Source organism: Monodon monoceros, unplaced genomic scaffold (assembly GCF_005190385.1).
Source record: "Monodon monoceros isolate NGI ecotype Baffin Bay Population unplaced genomic scaffold, NGI_Narwhal_1 Super_Scaffold_8, whole genome shotgun sequence".
Classification (NCBI taxonomy): Eukaryota; Metazoa; Chordata; class Mammalia; order Artiodactyla; family Monodontidae; genus Monodon; species Monodon monoceros.
The window spans coordinates 57,210,455-57,232,719 of NW_021703785.1; the positions used below are offsets into that span (position 1 = coordinate 57,210,455).

Genomic DNA, 22,265 nt, shown 5'->3' on the forward strand with positions numbered 1-22,265 from the left:
TTTCCAGGTCTCTTTTTGTTTCCAGCCTTTATCTAACTATGGGCCCTCATTAAAATAGCCAAAACCTTCCTGAAAAAACACGCAGGAAAAGATGTACGTGCCATACGTACAATATTCTTTTGGATAAAACAGAAAAAGAAGGTAAAAGATATAAATCTTAATTTCCTGTAGTATAGTAGACTAGAAAGATCTGTAAACCTATTTTGAAACAACTATCTTTTCATATTAAAAAAAAAATCCTAGTGATTTTTGAATTTCATTTTCCTTCACTTTATTACAATCACTTTCAAGTCCTGTGTAGTTTCCAGACGGCACTATGGCTCAGAGCAGCTGCGTCTCACACAGACCAACCAGTGTGGCTGGCGACAGAGGCTTTGGAAAGCTTGCTGCCCTTGCTCAGCATATGCTGCTCCCCAGAGCCCTCCAGGACGAGAACCCACGGGGCTGGCAGTTAGAGCACTTGCTCAAAGGCTGAGTGCCCCTCGGCCTTTTCTCCCAGGGTAATAATCCCAACATTTGGGCAGATGCCTGGCTTTACCCAGAGCCTCATCCAAGAATATTATGATTTCAATCCATCCTGGCTTCATTCTAGGACCTTCACCCCCGGGAGCCTCCCAGGCAGCAGTGGGGTAGGGCACGACATAATTCCCCACTCCCAGGACCTCCCTCCGTTCACAGCCTTGAGGATGAAAAAATGAATAAGAGCAGGAGTTTGGCCTCCGGCCACCGTGGCTTTGTACCCCAAGTCTAGTCCACATTGTCTGGGATAAACTGCTCAGAGCCTCAGTTTCTTCAGATATAAAATGGGAATGACTCTGGCTGTGGTGAAGCATCAATCAATAATGTGAAGTGTTTCTATACTGCCTGACAGGCGGCCCTTGGTCAATGGCAGTGAGCCTCACTGGGAGGATGGGACAGCCAAGGACAGGGGAAGTGGGCGTGGGGCCTCTGGGCAGCCTGGGGTGCCCTCCGCCTGGGGCTTTCCCTGTTTGGAGCAGTGACAAGAACACAGAGGCAGGACATGCAGAGGAATGAAACCGACCAAGGAATATGTGGCACCTTTTCATTTAGTCAGTCTTTATTTAAATGTGTGCTTTTGAAATAGCTTATTAAATATGACCTTTTCAAAACCCAATTCTCACAATATTTACAGTGACTTTTATGCAAACATATTTTAACTGTGAGCTTCTTGCTCCCTCTTTCACGTTAATAATCTACAAATTTGTATCACAGCAAAATCCCAGCTACTTCATTTATTGCCTTTTAGACTAGTTTTGTTTGTGAGGTACTAAGCTAGGATAAGGGATTGCTAGGAACGAGCTAATTCAAGCTCAGAGGAAATAAAATATGTTTTATTTATCAAAAAAGAATTATAACAAGGCCTTGCTTTCCAACTGAAAACATGTGTCCCATGATGTGTGGAACAGTATTTAAGCAATGAAATACATTTCCAATGGTCATTATTGTGCCGCCTTCTTTTTTTAAAGAAATATTTACACTCATCTCTCTTAAATAAAATCAGAAAAGTCAAATTTGAAGAGATTATGGACTGTCAGGGAATGTTATAAAAATAATCTGACCTCAGTGACTGAAGAATGAAGGTCATCAGACGGCCCGGCACTGACCAGAGCTGCTGCAAGAAGGTCCCGCAGGCCCTGCAGCATCTGCCTCAGGATCTGACGCTGGACACGGAAAGACACAGCCAAGAAGGATGAAACCGCACCAGGTGATTCTTCAGATGCTACATCTACAAGGGCACTGATCCTGGAGAGGGATCTTTCCCTCTCTGGGTGGAGAAATATCTGGTTGAAGAACACAGTACCCAATGTTGTAAAAAGTGAAGATTCCTATGGAAGCCATAACTCATGATTTGGAAACAGAATTATGAAAAAAATACAGATTAACAATTGTACCTTTAATGTCTTGTAAATATAGCTTAAAATTCCATTTTATACACTTGATGTCTGAAAACAAACCATGGCCTTTTTAAAAAAACACAAATTAATTCCTTAACCATCCTAGTATGCCAGAGAGTATTTGAGACCAACATTTTTATAAGTTTTCTACCTTTTCACTGAGGAATTTGATGTGAAATTAGAACGACAGCTTATTAGAAAATAAAGTGGAAAAAATTTTTAGTCCTTTGAGGATTTTTTTCATGCATTTAATCATTTGCGCTTCCAACGGCAACGCTCCCTTATTTATAAAGGCCTGTGCAACCCTCTGGACCCATGGTTTTGCACACGCTAGGCATCTCAATGCAATGATTCCTACTCTAAAACACACTTTCACCACAAAACTTTTTTCCCATAATGAGAAGTATGAATGAAATATTCCAAACATTCACTAACCCGACAGAAGTCTGTGGGAAACAGCAGTGACTTTCGCTAGAGCTGTGGTTCTTACCCATCTGTTCCAAGTTCTCAAGTAAGCAGGTCCTACCCTGTGGGTGCTCTACGCCCATGACCCTTGTTAGTCCATCCTGTTTGGACTTAGTTGGTCCCATGCTAACCTGGTCAGAGTGGAGGAGTGTGTGTGTCTGTGTGTGTACCATGAGATGGTCATGCTGAGGAGATCCATTGGGGTGAAACATGGGGCAGTAAGCAGAAAGGTGGGCATCAGTTCCCTAGGAAGTTAGGAATGAATGATTACAGTTAAAAGATATAGGCAGGAAACAGAATACGTAATGACTGAAAACATGGATCTTATTTTCTTGGTACCTTGAGAAATTTGTTTGTTCAAGTACAGATGGGCAAAACAGTTTTGTGCGTCTTGCCCCCATGCCCAGTTCTCTAAGAATTTAATCCTCTTCGAGGACTCAGTGACGCCCATTCTTTGGGCTCCTACTACTTGGTGGCTCGTGGTGACTGAGGGCTCAGGTCTGCAAGCCCACAGCCTTGTTGCCCTTCATCAAGAAAGGGTTAAAATTGCTTCTATGAATGTCTAAAACAATGGCTCTGATTTCACATAAATAATCACAGACTCGATTAAGATGAATATATTATTCTAAATTAATTTTTTTCTTTCAGACATTTATATTCCATCTACCCTGAACAATGAATTGAGAAAAAAATAGCCACCTCCAAAGCCTTCCCAAGAATGACTACTTTTTGAAATGACACTTTTAGTACAAACTGAACAAATGAGACAGTGACGGTGGCAGGAAACTGGGTGAGACTTCAAGGCGCCGTTTTCTTCAAGTCTCGAATCTGTTTAATCAAGTAGTTCTTCTCATCGGTGAACTGCTCATCGTCCGTCCTTTCTTTTTGGAAGCTGCTCAGAAACTCGATGAGTTTGGGTTGGTTTTTTAGCAGAATCTCCACAATAGGCTGTGCTTTGTGAGGACTGGCCACAAACACCTGAAACATGAGAAACAAATACCTAGGACAAGGAATGCACATCAGGGAAAACATGGATCCCACCTGTGTCTCATTTGTTACATGTGTTAGTAAAATACAGAAAGCCCCGGATTATACTTCCTTATTGAGGAAAATGAGAGGAAAATGAGTAATTCCCCATTCATATCCATTTTCTACAGAGAATATACAAATATATTCAATATATTTAAATTATATATGTAATCATATATTTAAAATTACCATTATAACTAAATATGTGATTATAAAATTAAATAAATACATATAATTCTATATAATGAAACAGATAATATATAAATATATAACCATATATATATAAATATTCAATATATATAATATATTGAATATACTTAATATATTAATCTGGCTCAAAATTCAAAAAGGACAAATGTGAAAAGTCCCCCTCTCACCTCCTCTCCCTGGAGGTCACCAATGTTATTATTTTCTTATGTATGTGGAGCTTTAAAATTTATAACTGCCTAGGTCCCACCTCCCAGAGACTCCAGTTCAGTAGATCTAGAGGGGAGGTCTGTCTCTCTGTATTTTTATAAAGTTCCACAAAGATTCTTTTGTGTACTCCTAGTTGAAACCATGATCCTGGGCTAATAACTCAGCTGTACTATAAAAGACAGTGACAACTGTAATAACAGGACACAATAACTCAAAACTATAATGCTGGGACTTCCCTGATGGTCCAGTGGTTAAGACTCTGTGCTTTCACTGCAGGGGGCGTGGGTTCCATCCCTGGTTGGGGAACTAAGATCCCACATGCTGCGAGGTGTGGCCAAAAAAAAAAAAAAAGAAAGAAAAAAACCAAGCATATTAAAAAAAAGAAAAACTATAATGCTGACTGGTACAGTATTTTGCAAAGGACACACTTCCTAGTTAGATGCTATATATATAATGACATGACCAGAATATCCATAAAACTGTTGACTGCTATATAGCTCTCTGGTTTCATGTTCTGGGCTCCCCACTCCTCAGAAGGGCTGAGTGCTTCACCACCAGCCCCTCTGCACACTGCCTCCTCTTCCTGAACCTCCAACAGTGCACAACTCTACTCCGAACACACTGTGGCCAGTGATCGGTTATGGAGACAGTGGGAGCTACAAGGTTGAACCCTCAAGGTTCCTCCAATCCAGCAAGCATGAGGAAGGAAAAACTACACCAGGATGTAAAGGACCTATGAGAGGGAAATGAAAAGCTGTGGAGGTTCAAAGGAGGTGGAGATAACATTAGATTTCTGAGTTTGGAACAGGAAGGGCACATGGTGTAGGTGAAATGAGAGTTCATGAATCAGATTTTCTCTTTTTTTTTTTTCTGTCAGTTTGGTAGTTTGTGCATTTCTAGGGATTTGTCCATTTCATCTAGGTTATCTAATTTATTGATGTACAATTATTTGTAGTATTCCCTTATAATCTTTTTTATTTCTATAAGGAGGTTGAATCAGTAACCAAAAACCTCTCAACAAAAGCCCAGGACCAGATGATTTCACTGGTACATTCTACAAACTTTTAAAGAAAAATTAACACCAATCCATTTCAAATTCATCCAAAAAATAAAAGACAAGGGAATACTTCCTAACTCATTCTATGAGGTCAGCATTACCCTGATACCAAAGCCAGACAAAGCTATCACAAGAAAACTACAGATCACTGTCCTTTATGAATAAAGATGCAAAAATCCTCAACAAAATACAAGCAAAACGAAGTCCAGAATAATATTAAAAGGATTACATGCCATGACTAAATGGGATTTATTCCAGAAATACAAGCATGGCTCAACATAATAAAATCAATTGATGTAATACACCACATGTACTAGACTGAACTGCATCCTCTAAAAAGATGAATGTTCAAGTCCTAACCCTTGGTACTTGTGAACATGACCTTATTTGGAAATAGGATGTAATCAAATTAAGATCAGTTCATACTGAGTTAGCTTGGGCCTGAATCCAATTACTAGTATCTTTAGAGGAAGGGGGAATTTTGGACACAGAAACACACAGAGACATGCAGAGGAAAATGCCATGTGAAGATGGACACAGAGATTGGAGTTATGCATCTATAAGGCAAGGAATGCCAAGGATTGCTGGCAACCACCAGAAGCTAGGAGACAGGCACAGATTTCCCCTGAAAGCTCCAAGAGGAACCAACCCTGTTGACACCTTGATCTTGGACTTCTAGTTGCCAGAACTCTGAGACAGTGACTTTCTGCAGTTTTAGGACACTTAGTCTTTGGTACTTTGTTATAGCAGCTCTAGGAAGCTAAGATGACACATTAGTACATTGAAAGAAAACCATATGATCATTTCAACTGATGCAGAAAAAGTATTTGACAAAATCCAACACCTTTTCATAATAATAATAATAATAAACACTCAACATGGGACAACTAGATATCCACATGCAAAAAAATAAAGTTGGACCCTTACCTTGCACCATAAACAAAAATTAACTCAAAATTGATCAAAAAACTAAATATAAGAGCTAATAGGGCTTCCCTGGTGGCGCAGTGGTTGAGAGTCCGCCTGCCGATGCAGGGGACATGGGTTCGCGCCCCGGTCCAGGAAGATCCCACATGCCGCGGAGCGGCTGGGCCCGTGAGCCATGGCTGCTGAGCCTGCCCATCCGGAGCCTGTGCTCTGCAACGCGAGAGGCCACAACAGTGAGAGGCCTGCATACCGCAAAAAAAAAAAAAAAAAAAAAAAAAGAGCTAATAAAACTTTTAGAGGAAAATATAGGGGTACATCCTCATGACCTTGTATTTGGCAATGATTTCTTAGCTACAACATCAAAAGCATGAGCAACAACAAAAAAAATGGACAAACTGAACTTCATCAAAATTTAAAAATTGTGTGTATCACAGGACACTATCAAGAGCGTGAAAAGACAATATAGAGAATGTAAGAAAATATTTGCAAATCATATATATGATCAGCATCTAGTACCCAGAATATATAAAGAACTCATACAACACAACAACAAAAAGGCAAACAACCTTTTTTAAAAAGGGGCAAAGGGGGACTTCCTTGGTGGTCCAGTGGGTAAGTCTCTGCACTCCCAATGCGGGGGGCCTGGGTTTGATCCCTGGTTGGGGAACTAGATCCTGCATGCATGCTGCAACTAAGAGTTTGCATGCCACAACTAAGAAGTTCACAGGCCGCAACTAAAGATCCTGCATGTCGCAATGAAGATCCCGTGTGCTGCAACTAAGACCTGGCACAGCCAAAACAAATAAACAAATAAATATTAAAAAATAAAATAAAAAGGGGCAAAGGACTTGACATTTCTCCAAAGAAGATATACAAATGGGTAATAAGCATGTGAAAAAATCCTCAAATCATTAGATCATTAGGGAAACACAACTCAAAACCACAATGAGACTAGGCCAGCTACAATTAAAAAAAAAAAACTAACAATAACAAGTGAGGAATGGAGAAATTGGAACCCTGTACACTGCTGGTGGGAATGTAAAATGGAGCAGCCTCTATGGAAAACAGTTTGGTAGTACCTCAGTAAGTTACACACTGAATTACCATAAGACTGAGCAATTCTGTTCCTAGGTATATACCAAAAGAATTGAAAACATTTGTTCTAACAAAAACTTGTACATGAATATTCATAGCAGCACTATTCACAATAGCCAGAAGTCCATCAGCTGATGAATGGATAAGCGAATTGTGATATATCCTTAAAATGGAATATTATTCAGCCATAAAAATGAATGAAGTACTACTGATCATGCTACACCATGGATGAACTTTAAAAACATTATGCTAATAGAAGAAACCGGACACAAAAGGCCACACATTATATCATTTCATTTATATCACATATCCAGAACAGGTGAATCCATAAAGACTGAAAGCAGGTTAGTGATTGCCAGGGGCTGTGGGTAAGAGAAAATGAGGAGTAGTTGCTGAATAGGGTTTCCTTTTGGGGTGATGAAAATGTTCGGGAACTAGAGAGTAGTAATAGTTGTATAACACTGTAAATACAAAATGCCACTGAACTGTACACTTTAAAATGGTCAAAATGGTGAATTTTTATGTTATATGAACTTTACTACCATAAATTAAAATTGTTACTTATTAAAAAAAAGTACCCCAGGCTCGTTTACATTGTTACACAAAATGCCTGATGTTTATAGAACACCTAGTATGTTAGGAAATCACATACTGGAGCCAAACGTGTGGCTCCTCTGGCTACCATTAGTTTACAAGCGAGCTGCTGGGAAGTTTTAGCTAGGAACTGTCTGGCATTTGTGGTAACTACAGCAATAACTCATAACAGTCTTTATTCCCAAAAAATTTTTTTAGAAGATTAAATATATAGAACAAACTAAGCTTCTCTGTTTGAATCCAAAATAAATGTAAAACGTAGTGGAATTTGCAGACAAGGCATCACTGGATCAACTCTACTGAATCTGTACACTGTACAACAGACCTAAAAAAATGTTCAATTTGTTTTCAAGTTTAAATTTTTTCCTTATTTTTATTTTTTTATGGCTTCTGAACTCTGCTGCCTGTAAAGGTAGTTGCTGATTAGAGGTGACTAATGCTCTAATGTACAATTCCTTTGGGGCATCCGGGACACTGAAATCAAAGCTTGAGATGAACCTTTCATGAGGAAAACCATTCTTGTTCTGTATACTTTTTCAGGTGAATTGTCAAGCTGGCCTTTGGATTTTGGAATAAGCTAGGGTGGAGCTTCTTGTTTTCATGGAAATGGCTATTGTGGCCAACTGCTAGGATCTGAGCAACAGAGCAGTACACTCAGACCCATTTTCGGCAATGGCCATGCCTGAGTTCCAGCAGCTCTGAGAGGTGAGCCAAAAGGCACTGGCCATCCCCACCCTCTAGGTTTGAAAGACAGTGGCAACATGGTCCTTTGCTATTAAGGATGTTTACAGGGAAAGGAAAGAAAGATCAGCTCATAGCTGATCCCTACATTCACGTTGGCCATATCTCTGGAAGAGGCAGGATCACAGAGACAAAGGTCTCCTGAACCTAGTATCTTAGAATTAGACTTTTGATTTTAATTTAACTTTTTAAATTTAACATTTTGCAAGTGAGGAAACAGATCCAGATGGATTTGCCCAAAGTCACTGGTGGCAACCGAGCCACAACAAAGACCCAGGCCTCTTGACTTCCATGACTTCCATCTAGTCCTTTCCCATCATACCATCCTGTTCGTCAATAGCAGAGAAAACATGAAATGGCAACTCATTCAAGTCCTTGAACTTTTCAAGCAAACTAATGAAAATTGGCTACTAATAATCTGGCAAAGACATTTTTAGTCATGTGTTCCACATTTTCTGTACTTTATGAAAGGTACCTGGGGAAAAAGACTATTAATAAAGAACTGTGAGAAAACTCTAGGACTCAGCTGTTACTTTTTCTAAATAACAAAATATTTTTGGCAAGTAAACAATTCAGTTTGCCCTTCAGTGCAACGAACATAGTTAGGGTCCAGAGTAAGTCCAGTTTATACACATACAAGTAAACAAGTGGTCAACTATTTTTAAATGCGCCTATTCTGTCCAATAATGAGATGATCCAAATTCTGATCTCAGAGGATGGAAGTAGGTTATTTCTATTTTGCCACCCACTGAATACTTCCATAATACTGCATTTTGGAACCAAGTTATATGAAGCATGTTCTCGTCTAGGATGATATAGTAAAATTCTGTGGGAGCTGGAAAGACAAGACACACAGCCTTCTATAATTTCCTCAGTCAAAAGGCAAGGGTCTTAAGAGGGCCTATCATTTTATACTCTGCAGGCATTTTCCTGTCCTACAAGAGCCTATTTTTGTCTCATCCAATTTGTGTTTATTCTTTATTAAATAATTCTAACACAGAGAAGAGCACAGCAATAACATATGAGATTTCAAGTTCCCACCATAGAGCTCTATCATTTTTGCCAAACTTGCCTTCAGAATTTTAATAAAATAAAACATTACAGATATAATTAAAGGCTATTAGACATTTCTTCATGATATCATTCTCTTTCCTACCCCTCCCCTGAAGTGACTGCTATCCTGAATTTGGTATTTATCATTCCCATGCAGGTTTTTAGACTATAACTGCATATGTCTGAATCCATACATAGCGTTGTTTTGCATGTTTTTAAACTTTAAATAAATAACATCCTTTTAACATTTGCTTATCCCACTCAGTGTTTCTGATACTTAACTACACTGATCCATATAACTCTATTAATTTTAACCCATTACTATATGCTATTGTATGAATACATCACAATTTATTTTCCCAGTCTCCTGTAGATACCCATTTTTTTTTCTATTTTACAACATGCAAAACAATGTTGCAATAAGCATTTTGGTACAGGATTCCTTATGCATGTGAGCAAGATTGTCCCTAGGAAATTGCCAGAAAATGAGATTTCAGGACTGAAGAGTATGGACACTTTCAGTACTTTATTTTGCTAAATTGCTCTCCCAAGTGCTTGTACCAATTTACAGTGTATGACCTACTGCCCTCCAACCTTACCAAAATTTGATGTTGTCAGACTTAAACATTTCTGTCAATATGAAAAATGTAAAGTGATATCTCGTTGATATTTTAATGGCCAATTCCACAATTACTACTAAGATGAACATCTTCACCTATTTGTTGGCCAATCAGGTTTCCTCATCTGTAAATTACCAACTTGTATGCTTTGCCTATTTTTCTATTGAATTGTTTGTCTTTTTCTAAATGATTTGTCAGTTACATGTGTCACATTCTGTCCTGTTTTTCACTTTGTTTATGATGTCTTTTCAAAAAGAAGTGTTAAATTTTAATGTAGTCAAACTTATTTTCTATTATGTTTTGTGATTTTAAATTCTTTTTAAAAATTCTTCCTTCCCCAACATCATAAAAAGTCTCCTATTTTCTCTTTTAAAAGTTAAAAAATTTTGCTTGTCAAGTGTAGACCTTTACCAGAATTTATTTCTGAATATAGTGGAGAGTAGGGTTTTCTATATGAATAATCTATTACCCTAGAACCATTTATTAACAGTAACCCTTTCTTCACTGATTTACAATCCCTCCACTATGAAATATCAAATTTCATATTTGCACAGGCTTATTTCTAGGCTTTTTACTCTGTTTTGTTGTTCTATTTATCTATCTCTACGCCAATACAATATTGTCTCCATTTACTATAAATCCATAATAAGTCTTAATATATGGTAGGATGGATTTCCCTACCTTGTTTTCCTTGAAAATTGCCATAGATAATCCCAGGCCATCGTTCTACCTTACAAATTTTAGAGTCAGCTTGTCAAGTTTCAGGAAAAGTTCTGCTGGGATTTTGATTGTAATTAAATGGAATTCATAAATTAATTTGGGATTTGAACTGCTCTAGTGGCCTTTTGGACAATAAAGATGTGGTGGCTGAAAGATGGACTAAAATTGTTTTTTACCTCTCAAAGCAACAATTACATACCTTATAAACTGCCATGTCTCCCATTTATAGACTTATAAATTCAATCACTGAATATACATTATAAAGGCCCCCCCCCAAAAAAAGCCTGGAACTCTCTGAATCCTTAATTCTACTCTAGATACCTATCCTAAGAAAATAATCCTAAATACGGAAAAAATTAGCTGAATACATAAAATGCTCATTGTAGCTACAAATTGAAAATAACCTAAATATAAACGACACAGGAATATTTAAGTAAACTAGAGTAAGTATACCTAATGAAAAACTATGATGCCAATAAAACTACTGGCTCCTTTTAAACACTATATATAACAACAGTGAATTAATGTTCACTTACGGTATAGCATTGAGTGATAAAATTAGTGTATCAATTGTGTGTACAATGTAAATACAGCTGCAGAAAAAACCTTCAAATACGTGCACAGGAAAATAAAATTTACTAAAATCTTTACAATAGTTAAGTCAGGGGTATGGGGTTATAGATTAGATTTCTTCCACCTACCCTACTTTTAAACAAATCTATTCTTTAAAGTTTCTAGGAGATGATTTTATTACTCTTACATCAAAGAAAAGATATTAGAAAGAAAAAGCAGGTGTTATATGGACTACTTTTCTTTCAAAACGAATTAAAATATTTCTAAGCAAGTAACAAAGCAAGTAGTACTCAGTGTTTCTTTAGGTTTCACTTAAAGTTCAAAGAAGCACTTCAGGCAGAAGCAAAGCATTCAAATTCTGACACAGGTTTTCGGCTTCAACTCAATCACTGATTATTTTAGTAACTTTTGGGAAACAGTATTCCCCTATTTTCTCAGTGAAAAAAATGAAAATATGTCGAGATATGGATTAGTTAGCAAATCTTTTAGAAACAACTGGGCATTCATTAAAATAACTCTAAAATTTCATCTAAGTCATGCAAAACAGAAAGAGTGCCTATTTAATTTTCTCTCAAGTATAAAGGAGGTTACACAGTAGGGAGTTTGCCATTTGCAACTGGAAAACAAATGCCCACATTATTTCTGCAGCTTGCACTTTACCTTAAAGACATGAAAGGCTTCAAACTGGATGTTGGGACTTTTATCCCGGAGGAGGTTCATCATCAGTTTGAGGTTCTCTGGCTTGCTGATGTACTTTGTCATGATGGCAAAGTTGTGCCGGTCCAGGATCAGTTCACCTAGCAGCTACAAAAAACACAGAATCAAAGTAGAATCTGTCCAAGAGTCATCTTATTCAAAATATATCCCACTTCTTCACACCAGAAAACAAAATATAAATGTGAGTTATGAATGTTGATATGAAAAAAGTTCAGGGTCCTTAAGTACAACTTAAAGCATAGGCATGGAAGCTGTAGTTATTATTAAGTGATTTTTAAACTTTTCATACAGTTTTGCTAAAGTCAGTGCTTAATGCATTTCTGAATCTGTTTTTTTTTAATCCAGTCATTGCTACTGCTTAAAAAAGCTTTCTCTGCTGCCCTCATCAAGAGCTAGCCAGAAATAAATTTATTATTTTCATCCCTTATTTTAATGTGCTTCCCAGTAATGTATTGCTCCTTAGGCGTTGAGGTAGGATAAGAATAAAAAAATTGACTTTAAAATTATACCTTCCTTATCTGAATAAATATACTCTAGTAGCTTGTTGGAAAAACAGGTTATATTAAGTGACTCTTACCTTCTCCCTAAATTTTATTACAAAACCTGATATAGAGCCAGAAAAAAGCTCTGACCCTGAATTCATATGAAATTTAATACGTGCAGCAAGTTTTTATAAAAAAGTAAAGCAAAACATTTTCTGGTGACAAATTATTAATTCCTAAAATGCAGCATTACTCCATGTTATGAACAGGATGTTTATGTCCCTCTAAATCTATATGTTGAAATCCTAATCCCCAATGCAATGGTATTAGGAGGTGGGGCCTTTGGAAGGTGAATAGGACATGAGGGTGGAGCCATCATGAATGGGTTTGGTGCTCTTATAAAAGAGATCCTGGAAAGCTCCCTTGCTGCTGGCACCTTGATCTCAGACTTGCCAGCATCCAGAACTGTGAGAAATAAACGTTTGTTGTTTAAGCCACCCAGTCTATGGTATTTTTGTTATAGCAGCCCAAACAGGCTAATACACTTCAAAACAAAATAAAAATACCAAGAGTGAGAATAGTTGAAGACCCCCTAGCAGCATATGGCTGAACTTTTATTCTCACTGTAGTGGTAGCAATTCCTAAAGCTTCAGCAACAAGGTGGCTGAAATGTACCCTTAACATAATTTTATATATGATATACTTAATGATGACCAGTGTTGGATGTTAGATGGTCACCAGTTAGTCTCAAACATATGCAATAGCAATTGTGTAAATTTTTAGTCTTCATCTTTCTTAATCTCTCCTCAGCATCTAAAGCTAACTGGATACTCTCCTGGAAACTTTCTTTGTTCCTGGTTTCAAGGCCACCGCTTTCTTCTCTTTTCTTACCACTTGAAGCGAGTTCCTATGCTGCCTGTTACTGATTCCCCTTCCTTTTAGGCACTGTACATGCAGGGATTTTCCAAGCTGTATTTTAACTCTTTATCTCCCAACAATCTCATCTATGCCCATGGCTTCAACTATGACATCCAGGAAGATGTCTCCCAAATCTATTATACATCTCTGTTTTAATTTCCTTCCTAAACTCTATACCCACATTTTTAACTCCCCGCCCCCCACCCCAGCCCTGGTTGAACACTTAGCTGGCCTATCACACACAACATCTCTACAACCAATTCCCTTTCCTCTCCTTGTTCATGACATCATGATCTGCTAGTCCCCTGGGGAAGAGAGTTGAAATCTTTCTCAGCTCTTTTCCTTCCTTTACTCCTCATACCAAATCTACATCTAAGATCTGCCAATTTTCTGTTTTTAAATGTCTTGAACATCCTTCGTTCCATTTTTACTCACTCAGACCCTCCTACCTTCCATCTGGACTACTGCAACAGCACACACAATGGTCTCTTTTTCAGTCTTCACCCAATCCAACCCATTCTGCACATTATGTCAAATGAATCTTCCTGATGATCAGCCTTATTCATGTTACTAATGCCACTTATAACATGAATGAATAAACAAACAAGTATCTAGATTCCTTTGAACTGGGGATAAAAATTGAAGTCCTTAGTCTGGCATTCAAAACCCACTGTGACTGGAGTCATTTCTACTGCATCCTTTCCTCTGCCCCCTCACTTATTCTTTCTCATTCTTCTGCTTCTGTGGCTTCACTACCCTTGCTCCAAATTTTTCCCAGCTTTACTGAGGTATAATTGACAAAACTGTGTACATTTAAATTGTACATCATGAAGATTTGATATGTGTATACATTGTGAAATATTTACCACATGCAATTTAATTAACACATCTATAGCCTCACATAGTTACCCTTTTCCTTTTTGTGGTGAGAATGCTTAAGATCTACCCTCAGCAACTTTCAAGTATACAATACAGTATTATTAACTATAGTCACCATGCTGTATGTTAGATCTTCAGAATTTATTCATCTTATAACTGAAAGCTTGTACCCTTTGACCAGCATCTCCCATCCCCCTGCCCCCCACCCATAACCACCGTTCTACCTTCTGTTTCTATAGCTCAACTCTTCTCCTCAGCTGAATTTCCTCTCTTGCCTCTGTGCTCTTTGTTTTCTCCTAGTTGTACTCACCTTGCCTTGCAGTGCAGAGTTACTCATGAGCTTATTTAGAATATAAGCTCCATAAGGGCATGTGTCAATTCCTACTAGTGTTTGTATCCCTTATAACCTAACTGTGTGAGGTGTGTGGATATTGTTGGGGAAATAAAGTCCAAGCAACACAGAATCCTCTCTACAAAGTGTAGAAAAGAAAGAAAGCAGTTTTATTATCGAATACGCATATTCAGAGCACAACACTGTAGGTAATCTACAAAAAAGGCATTACGAAGACGTAAAATTCTACCTTATTTATACAACCAAGCAGCTACAATCCAGCACATATATATACTCTCAAGATGAAAGATAACTGGTCCCCTATAAGAGGACCAGACAGCGCCATTTGCTGTGCACCCTTTCATAGTTCACCCTGAATTCACCTGGCCATTGAAGTAGCCATTTGTTTTACCTCATTGCTTTTATCCAACTAATGTAGAGAATAATAAAACTTCTCTTATCTCTCTGACAAGCAAATGGTTACAGCTTGGAGAGAAGCATCAAGGTTAAATTTTCCTGTGATAGAGAGGAAGGAGAGCTATCTTCCTAGATGTTTACACTCCAGGGGGATGGCTCCCGGATTCTCAAAAAAAAAAAAACCAAAAAACATTCTGGGTTGTAAAGCTGACAAGAAGCTTCTAAAGATATATACGTGTGTATATATATATATATTTACACACGTATATATCTTTATATATATACACACATATGTGTATATATATAGCATCTATGTAAATATAGATTCTATGTAGATATATATTTATTTAAAATATAACATATTTTATATGTTATAATAAAATATAATTATAATATAACTCTGGTGGTCCAGTGGTTAAGACTCCATGCTTTCACTACAGAGGGCATGGGTTCGATCCCTGGTTGGGGAACTAAGATCCCGCATGCTGTGTGGCGTGGCCAAAAATACATATAAAGCATACACACATACACATATCAAAAGGTCTTATAGCAACAGAGCAATTTCATTTAAAAAATTTAAAATCTGTATACATACACACATTCAATAAATATTTGTTGAAGTGACATTTATGAGTTAAGTTCAGATTAAGTCACTTTAATTCTTATTACATGGGGATGCCTATATATAAATTCTACCCAATCTATCCTGTTTATATAATTTCACTACTTTTTGGAAACAATCAATTATGTTAAATCATTTGGCCAAAAACACTGAATCTTTTAGCCATTAAATATTAATCTATTAATTAATACTGACAGTGAAAAATGCTGCATTTCATAGTAATACAAAGCATTATACAGCAATACTATACTAAGTAAAAGGAAAAAAATTCATATTTTTTACTTCTTTAACTTTCATGTTATAGGCTTCATAGTATACAGTGAAACCACGTACAATAATGAGTTTTTTAAAAACTTTGTGTTTTAATGATATTGACCAGAGCTCTCCCCAAATCCAGAATTCCACCAAGCTTCTTTTGAATTATAATCTTTCTAGTGATTAAATACCAGGCCTCTGAAGAAGATAAGAAATAAATTCCTAAGCTATGTCACATAGTGAAAGGAATTTCTCTGTTAATTATTTTTTATTGACACCAGGAACCTAAGCACCCCAAGATAGTTCAGAAAAATTTAGAATTTGATTAACAAAAGGCAGGAGGTAGCAACTACTTTGGAATCAGAAAATAGCCTAGTAAATACACTGTTACAATAATCTAACCTCTCTTGTTTTCTAAAATTATGAAACATCTATGTGCAAAATATTACAGAATCCAGAGATGTAACCATAGTAAAATCAAAATAGAAGATACTGCTACCACAGATCTAATTACCCGAAGGAAAACCCAACGGCACACAGTGGAGCTCTGCAGACAATGTTCTGATGAAGAAAAGAGCAAACAATACTTAAGGAGCTCTTTCCTTGAATAGACTGACACAAGACCATCTTAGCAATATCTCTGCCTATAATCCAACATTCAAAAAAGGCCAACTCTTCAGTAACGACTTTAGCAATTTTTACATTCTTGATATACTTTATCTACCTTTTACTAGTGCTTTTCACTGTCTAACCAGTGCTTGGTTTTACCACATTGTAAATCAAATATTTGTGAGACAGTCAACTGTAAAGGATTTTAAGTGGGAATAGCAGCTCATGTAGTATGTGTGGGTGCATTAATAAAGAAAGAGGCCTTATGAGTGGGCTGGGGCATCTGTAAATAAGTAGAAAACAATCAGCTTGAAAAGGGAGAGTTTAAAGGAGACTTTCTATACCACATGCGGTACAAAGTCAGATGCTCTTTGCCATGTCACTGGAATAGCGCTGAGGTCTTCAGCTGGAGAACTATGTGAAAAGAGGAAGAGAGGCTGGATGGTGGAGAGCCAGGTGGCAGCAGACAGAGGTGAGAAATGAATCCTTCTTGCTCCCCTTTGCTACCTGCTAAATTTGTATTACATGTTGTACTAATCATACATCTACTGGGTTAACAGGCTTCGATTTTTAAATGCAAATGCATCCTGGTAGGAAAAAGTCTAACTCAGACCCTAGTCCCAATTATTTATTTAGAATAGATCGGTGCCTTCAGTCCAGAGACTGAACTCTGGGGACAGTGACGAGGAATATTTATTAAAGAAATTTATTTCAATTTTCTTTAGCAAATATATGCAGGTCTTACCATGTGGTAGCTTCTGCTCTAACCATTTTACAAATATTAACAAGGGAACAGGACAAGGTGGGGTTGAAGGCATCCTGAGAAGAGAATGAGGGCAATGGGCACATGGGTAGGAGGGGATGACAGGACAGCAGGAAAGAAAAGCAGGAAGAAGGCCAAGAAGGGAAATGTCTGGGTAAAAAACTGTAAGCTTTATAACTTTGCCTAAGGCCCTAGAGACAGTCTATCACAGAAAAATTTGTCACAAGTTCTTATCACTGTGGAAAATGGTACAAGGATAAATTCTAAAGTCCATGACCCTCAGCTTTCTTGATCCCAGTTTGGTTCAGTCACCTTAGTTCATATCAACCCCTCTACTTTGGCCCAGTATCTGACAGGTTCCACTGAAAATAGGAAGGACTTGGAAAATTTATGAGCAGTTAGCTATATATTAGCCCTTCAGAGCATCGTCACCTCTGTTTACTGTTCCAATTTCCACTCCGCGCCAGGATGACTACCTCTGTAACACAGACAAGCTTTCCTGGTTTGACTGTCCTTGTGTCTATTCTTTAAGTACACGGCTGTCCCAACAGGATGTATCCTTATCTTCAACTGCTTTTAAGAAGCTTTCTGGACATGGGAGAGCACAGCATTGATGTCCCTGCCTTCGCCTGGAGCTCCATCTCATTAATTCAGGCTCCAGCACAGACAGCAGCACACCCATGATATTTTTCTTCTATGTGGATTACTCTGTATGGGTTTCTGCACAAGGAGAAACTCAATCAAGAGTGCTGAATGACTGGCTGAAAATAGTACACTGACCTCTCCATCAACAGGTAAAGCTGGAGCAGCAAGGGCACAAGTACAGGGGAGAGTGGTCAAGGCTGACACATAATCATGGGGAAAGTGAATTCACAAATATGTGGTACAAGATAGATTTAATTTATTGCTTTAGCTTAAAACTATCAAATATTTAGAAACAAATGCATTGTTCTACAATGTCATCATTCCAACATTTAAAAAATACTATATTTTTATAATTAATATATAAAATAATATGAATATATAATAATATAAAATAATATTTAGTAAGCTCAAGCATCATACAAATTGCTTGACTAAAAACAGCCAATTATTATCTGCCAAAAACATTCTTTTGAATATCTGAGTAGGATCTGAAGGGCAGAGATGCAGCTCTAGCCAATGTCCTACTCCCTCAGGAGCTGTCCCACCTCCTCTTGACCAAATGGCTACTTCCAGGCACCTTTTCACTGAGGGAGGGAAGGCCACTCACAGATGGATGTGGCCCAATTCTGCTGGGTCCCTGTCTGATGAGGGAGAGAGGCATTTCAACAGGCATTTCATAGGAGATAGAATCTCAAATCAGAAACGCCGTTTGGTTACATACAAATAAAAACATACCCCTCATCCTGTATTTATTCTGTACTTATTACTTATTCTGTACTTATTACTTATATTGTTACTTCCAAAAAGTATTTGAAGCAGGGCACTTACCTCGTTTTGCTACAAAGTACAGTCATAACGTTGAATGTACTTCTCAAGTTACAAAAAAAGAGAATAATTTTTCTCTATTTATTTGTCCACTATTAAACCTTAGTCATTTACTAACAAGAATATCAACTTCTGGAGACTCTAACTTAAAGAAATTTGATATTACCTTTAAAGATTGTCTCTTAGTCACATAATTCTCAGACTGGAGCAATTTCTCATAGTCTCCAAAAATCTAATGAAAAGAAAAGAAATATTAGAGTGTAAACCCAGCAGTGATTTCTCTGCATTAAGTTTGCTACTTCTCTTTGTTTTATTTTAGTTCTGTAAATTAGAAATTGAGTAGAAAATGAAGTAATTGAGTCCTCCCAATAAATCACTTTGAATAAAACATCTGTTAACTCATCTAATGAGCTATAGGATAACTCATTTTATGACATTTTAAAGACATTTTAAAGAAATCTGTTTATGTAGTCTTGCTGATAGCTATTAGTCTGTGAATAATTTGAGAAAAGATTAAATACACTTAGCAACTCATAAAGAATCAAACTGTCAAATTCATAGCATGAACGGGTAGAGGAATAGGGCTACTTCTGCCACATAATGGCCATGTTAATCCCAAGTGGCCTCTCTGGGGCACTTCCACTCTCCCCAGAAGCTAGGGGACGCTGGTGATTGGGGTCCGTTTCCTAATGTGATTGGTCGTCAATCACTGCCCAGTCCCTTTGGTTGAACACAGAGTGCCAGCGGCTGGCAAAGCTCAGTGTCAACCTCCCATCACACATAGACACACTCAGAGACCACTCAGGTGGGAGGAGCAAGCCTGGCAGAGAACTGAAGGCAAGAGAGCTCAGGGGCTGAGGAGGGTAGAAAAGGGTCCTGGTCCTCAGAGGAGCAAGTGCCAGGTGTGTGTGCGTGTGCGTGATGAGGGGAAACTGTGCACACTGAGGATAATTCCTGATAGAGAATTAAGAAAGTGAAAAGTAAAAACAAAATCATGTAGCTCACATTAAAGTCACAGTAATTATACTCTTTTATATAAAGGACTTGTTTATTCTAATTGTCATGGAACACAAGGAGGATTTTTCACTAAATCTGTCACACGAATGTCGTGGTAAATTTTAATTGTAACTATAAAATGCAAATACACGCAGATAAGGTATTGTTGACTCCCCAAGCTACCAGTTTCATTATTTTAGGTCATATATCATGTTCTCCAGCTTCAGGTTTACTGCTAAAGAAATATGAAACTCAAGAAGTATGAAATGTTTAGGGAGTATGAGTTCTGAAAGCTAATGTTCAGGTCAGTGTAGCAGGCTCAGCATCTGTGAAAATACTAAATTACACATGAAGTGACTATAGATACAGAGACAAATTTAGGTAAATAAGAGTCAAAGAGAATGAGTTTATGGTCTCTCAGATTATTGCTTATTATCCTTGAATGCAAACTGCACAACACATTTATCTCACTCATCCTATAGAAAAGATTAGTAGTTAACACTACAGGTTTTGTCATAAACTATCTTTGCCCTCTTTATTTTCATTTATTATAAATGTAACATCTAATGAGTCTTTAACATTCCATCCAGCATCTATAGTTACTGAACAACTAAACTATAATAACAATTCATTTCCTAACTTCAAAAATATGTGATTTTCTTTTAATCTTGAAGCTTTTGGATATCTCTGGCAATAATCTTTTTCTCCCTTCATGTTTTACACTTTGATCAAAGTTCTCCAGTTGATCCCATGGGTATTCTCTTGATAATTTTAGGATATGAAAATCACTTTTGATTTCATGATTATATTGATAATTCTTAATCTCAAACCAAAGGAAGATCAGCAAACAACTTATGAATAAAAAATCCATAGTTTAATTTCTGTGACTTGGATGTATGAAGACATAGGATACTGATAGGGTATTTCATATCTTCCCAGAGTCATCTGTTTCCTTTTACATTTTTGTGTGGCTAACTAGAAAATTTTAATTTACATAGTGGGTTGCATTGTATTTCAATTGGACAGTACTGGTCTAAAGCAGCTAAACTAATACTGGAATAAACCTTATAAAGTTTTGCTTCTAGGTTTGTGCTACGTTTCACTTTAATTATGCTATTCCTATTGCTGATACACTTAGCAAAAGCAAAGCAGCTCTTGGATGGGTCTGTTCATTCAATATTCATTTAACACCACCAAATGTATGGCACTGAGTTAGGTATTAGGGATGTAAGTAATAATGATAAAAATTAATACATGGTACTATCCTAAAAACTTTAAATCTTGTCAAATTCCTACAGCAATCCTATGAAGCAGGTATTATTAATATCTTCATTTTTTGGTAAGTGCAGTAACTTGTCCGGGATCATACAATTAGTAAGAGGTAGAGCAGGATCCTGAAGCAAAGCAAGTGGACACTAAAGTCTATACTGTATTCTGAACCACTGTGTTTGACAGATAAGGTTCCTGCCTCCCAGGGAGCTTAAGAACCAGTCAGGAAGATATAAAGACACACCATAATAATACAATGTGGAAAACGTGTGAGAGAGAAGGAGAGAGGGAGAAAGGGAGGGAGGGAGGGAGGGAGGGAGAGGGGGAGAGAAAGAGACAGAGAAAGAGAAAGAGAGAGAGAGAGAGAGAGTGTGTGTGTGTGTGTGTGTGTGTGTTTGGGGGTGGGGGGATTACAGAAAGCTTCCTAGAAGAGTCACATTATGCAACCAGGCAGGACCCTGAGGGGCCTTCCCAGGAACATACCCTCTTGAGTCCCCCACTTCTTGTTTGTAAAAAAGCTTTAGACTCCTAGGTCTTCCCCGAGTTTCAAAGAGCAAATTTAATCAGAGAAGTGAGAAAATGCAGAAACAAAGGAAAACAGCCAAGCAAGACAAAATAATAATAGTTTAGCCATAAAACAAAGTCAAGGATCTTTTGTTCCTCCTCAAGGTCTATAGATAATATCCTGGGCCATATCCTTGAGTTGTTTTGCAAATACTGAAACCCTCACCAGGTGGAAGAAGTTAACTGCATACTGTCCACAGGCATGTAGACCTCATACTGGTTGGAACCAAAAGGTTGATGATGTTAACCCCTGAAATACCACCCTGTCACCTTACCACCAACCAGTCAGAAGACTGTCCATGAGCCAATGAGGCACCCTGCAACCCTCACCCCTTCCCTGAAAACCATTTGGGATTGGGGTCTTTTGAGCATTAGCTGCCCCACATTTCTTGCTCGGCCTTGCAATAAATGTTGAATTTTCCTTCATCACAACCCGGTGTCAGTAGACTGGCTTTGCTGCATGTCGGGTGAGTTTGGTTCAGTAACAATTACAGCTAATTATCAAAAGGTTGAGATGGATTCACCCTTAGAGAAGGGAGTTGGAAGACATATATGTATTTTGGTATTTCTACTAGTAAGTAAAACTAGTTATCAAACCAAGTAAAATATTTATATTAGTAAGGTGGGGTGCTCTTCCATTTGGAGTTTCCTACTGCCTCTTAAGGGCAACATGGATGCTCTTAAGTCAAGATCAAAGTGAGCAGGTACTAGTTGTTTCCTGGAGCTCCAGAGCACAACAGGAAGAGATGTGAAAAACGAGAAAGCC

The 22,265-nt window shown here is 37.6% G+C and overlaps 1 protein-coding gene across 3 annotated transcripts in view; it reads right to left on the minus strand.

Moving 5' to 3' along the window:
- Nucleotides 1-1,066: 1,066 nt before the first annotated feature.
- The window catches only part of CAB39L (calcium binding protein 39 like), a 98,408-nt gene continuing 77,209 nt past the window's right edge, over nucleotides 1,067-22,265 (minus strand). For all 3 annotated transcript variants that reach the window (XM_029210540.1, XM_029210541.1, XM_029210539.1), the window contains 3 exons: nucleotides 18,837-18,902; nucleotides 11,868-12,011; nucleotides 1,067-3,359 (listed from right to left, as the gene is read on the minus strand). In XM_029210540.1, the coding sequence (XP_029066373.1) occupies nucleotides 3,180-3,359; nucleotides 11,868-12,011; nucleotides 18,837-18,902 (390 nt within the window). In that variant the 3' untranslated portion in view covers nucleotides 1,067-3,179. The remainder of the gene's footprint in view (nucleotides 3,360-11,867; nucleotides 12,012-18,836; nucleotides 18,903-22,265) is intronic.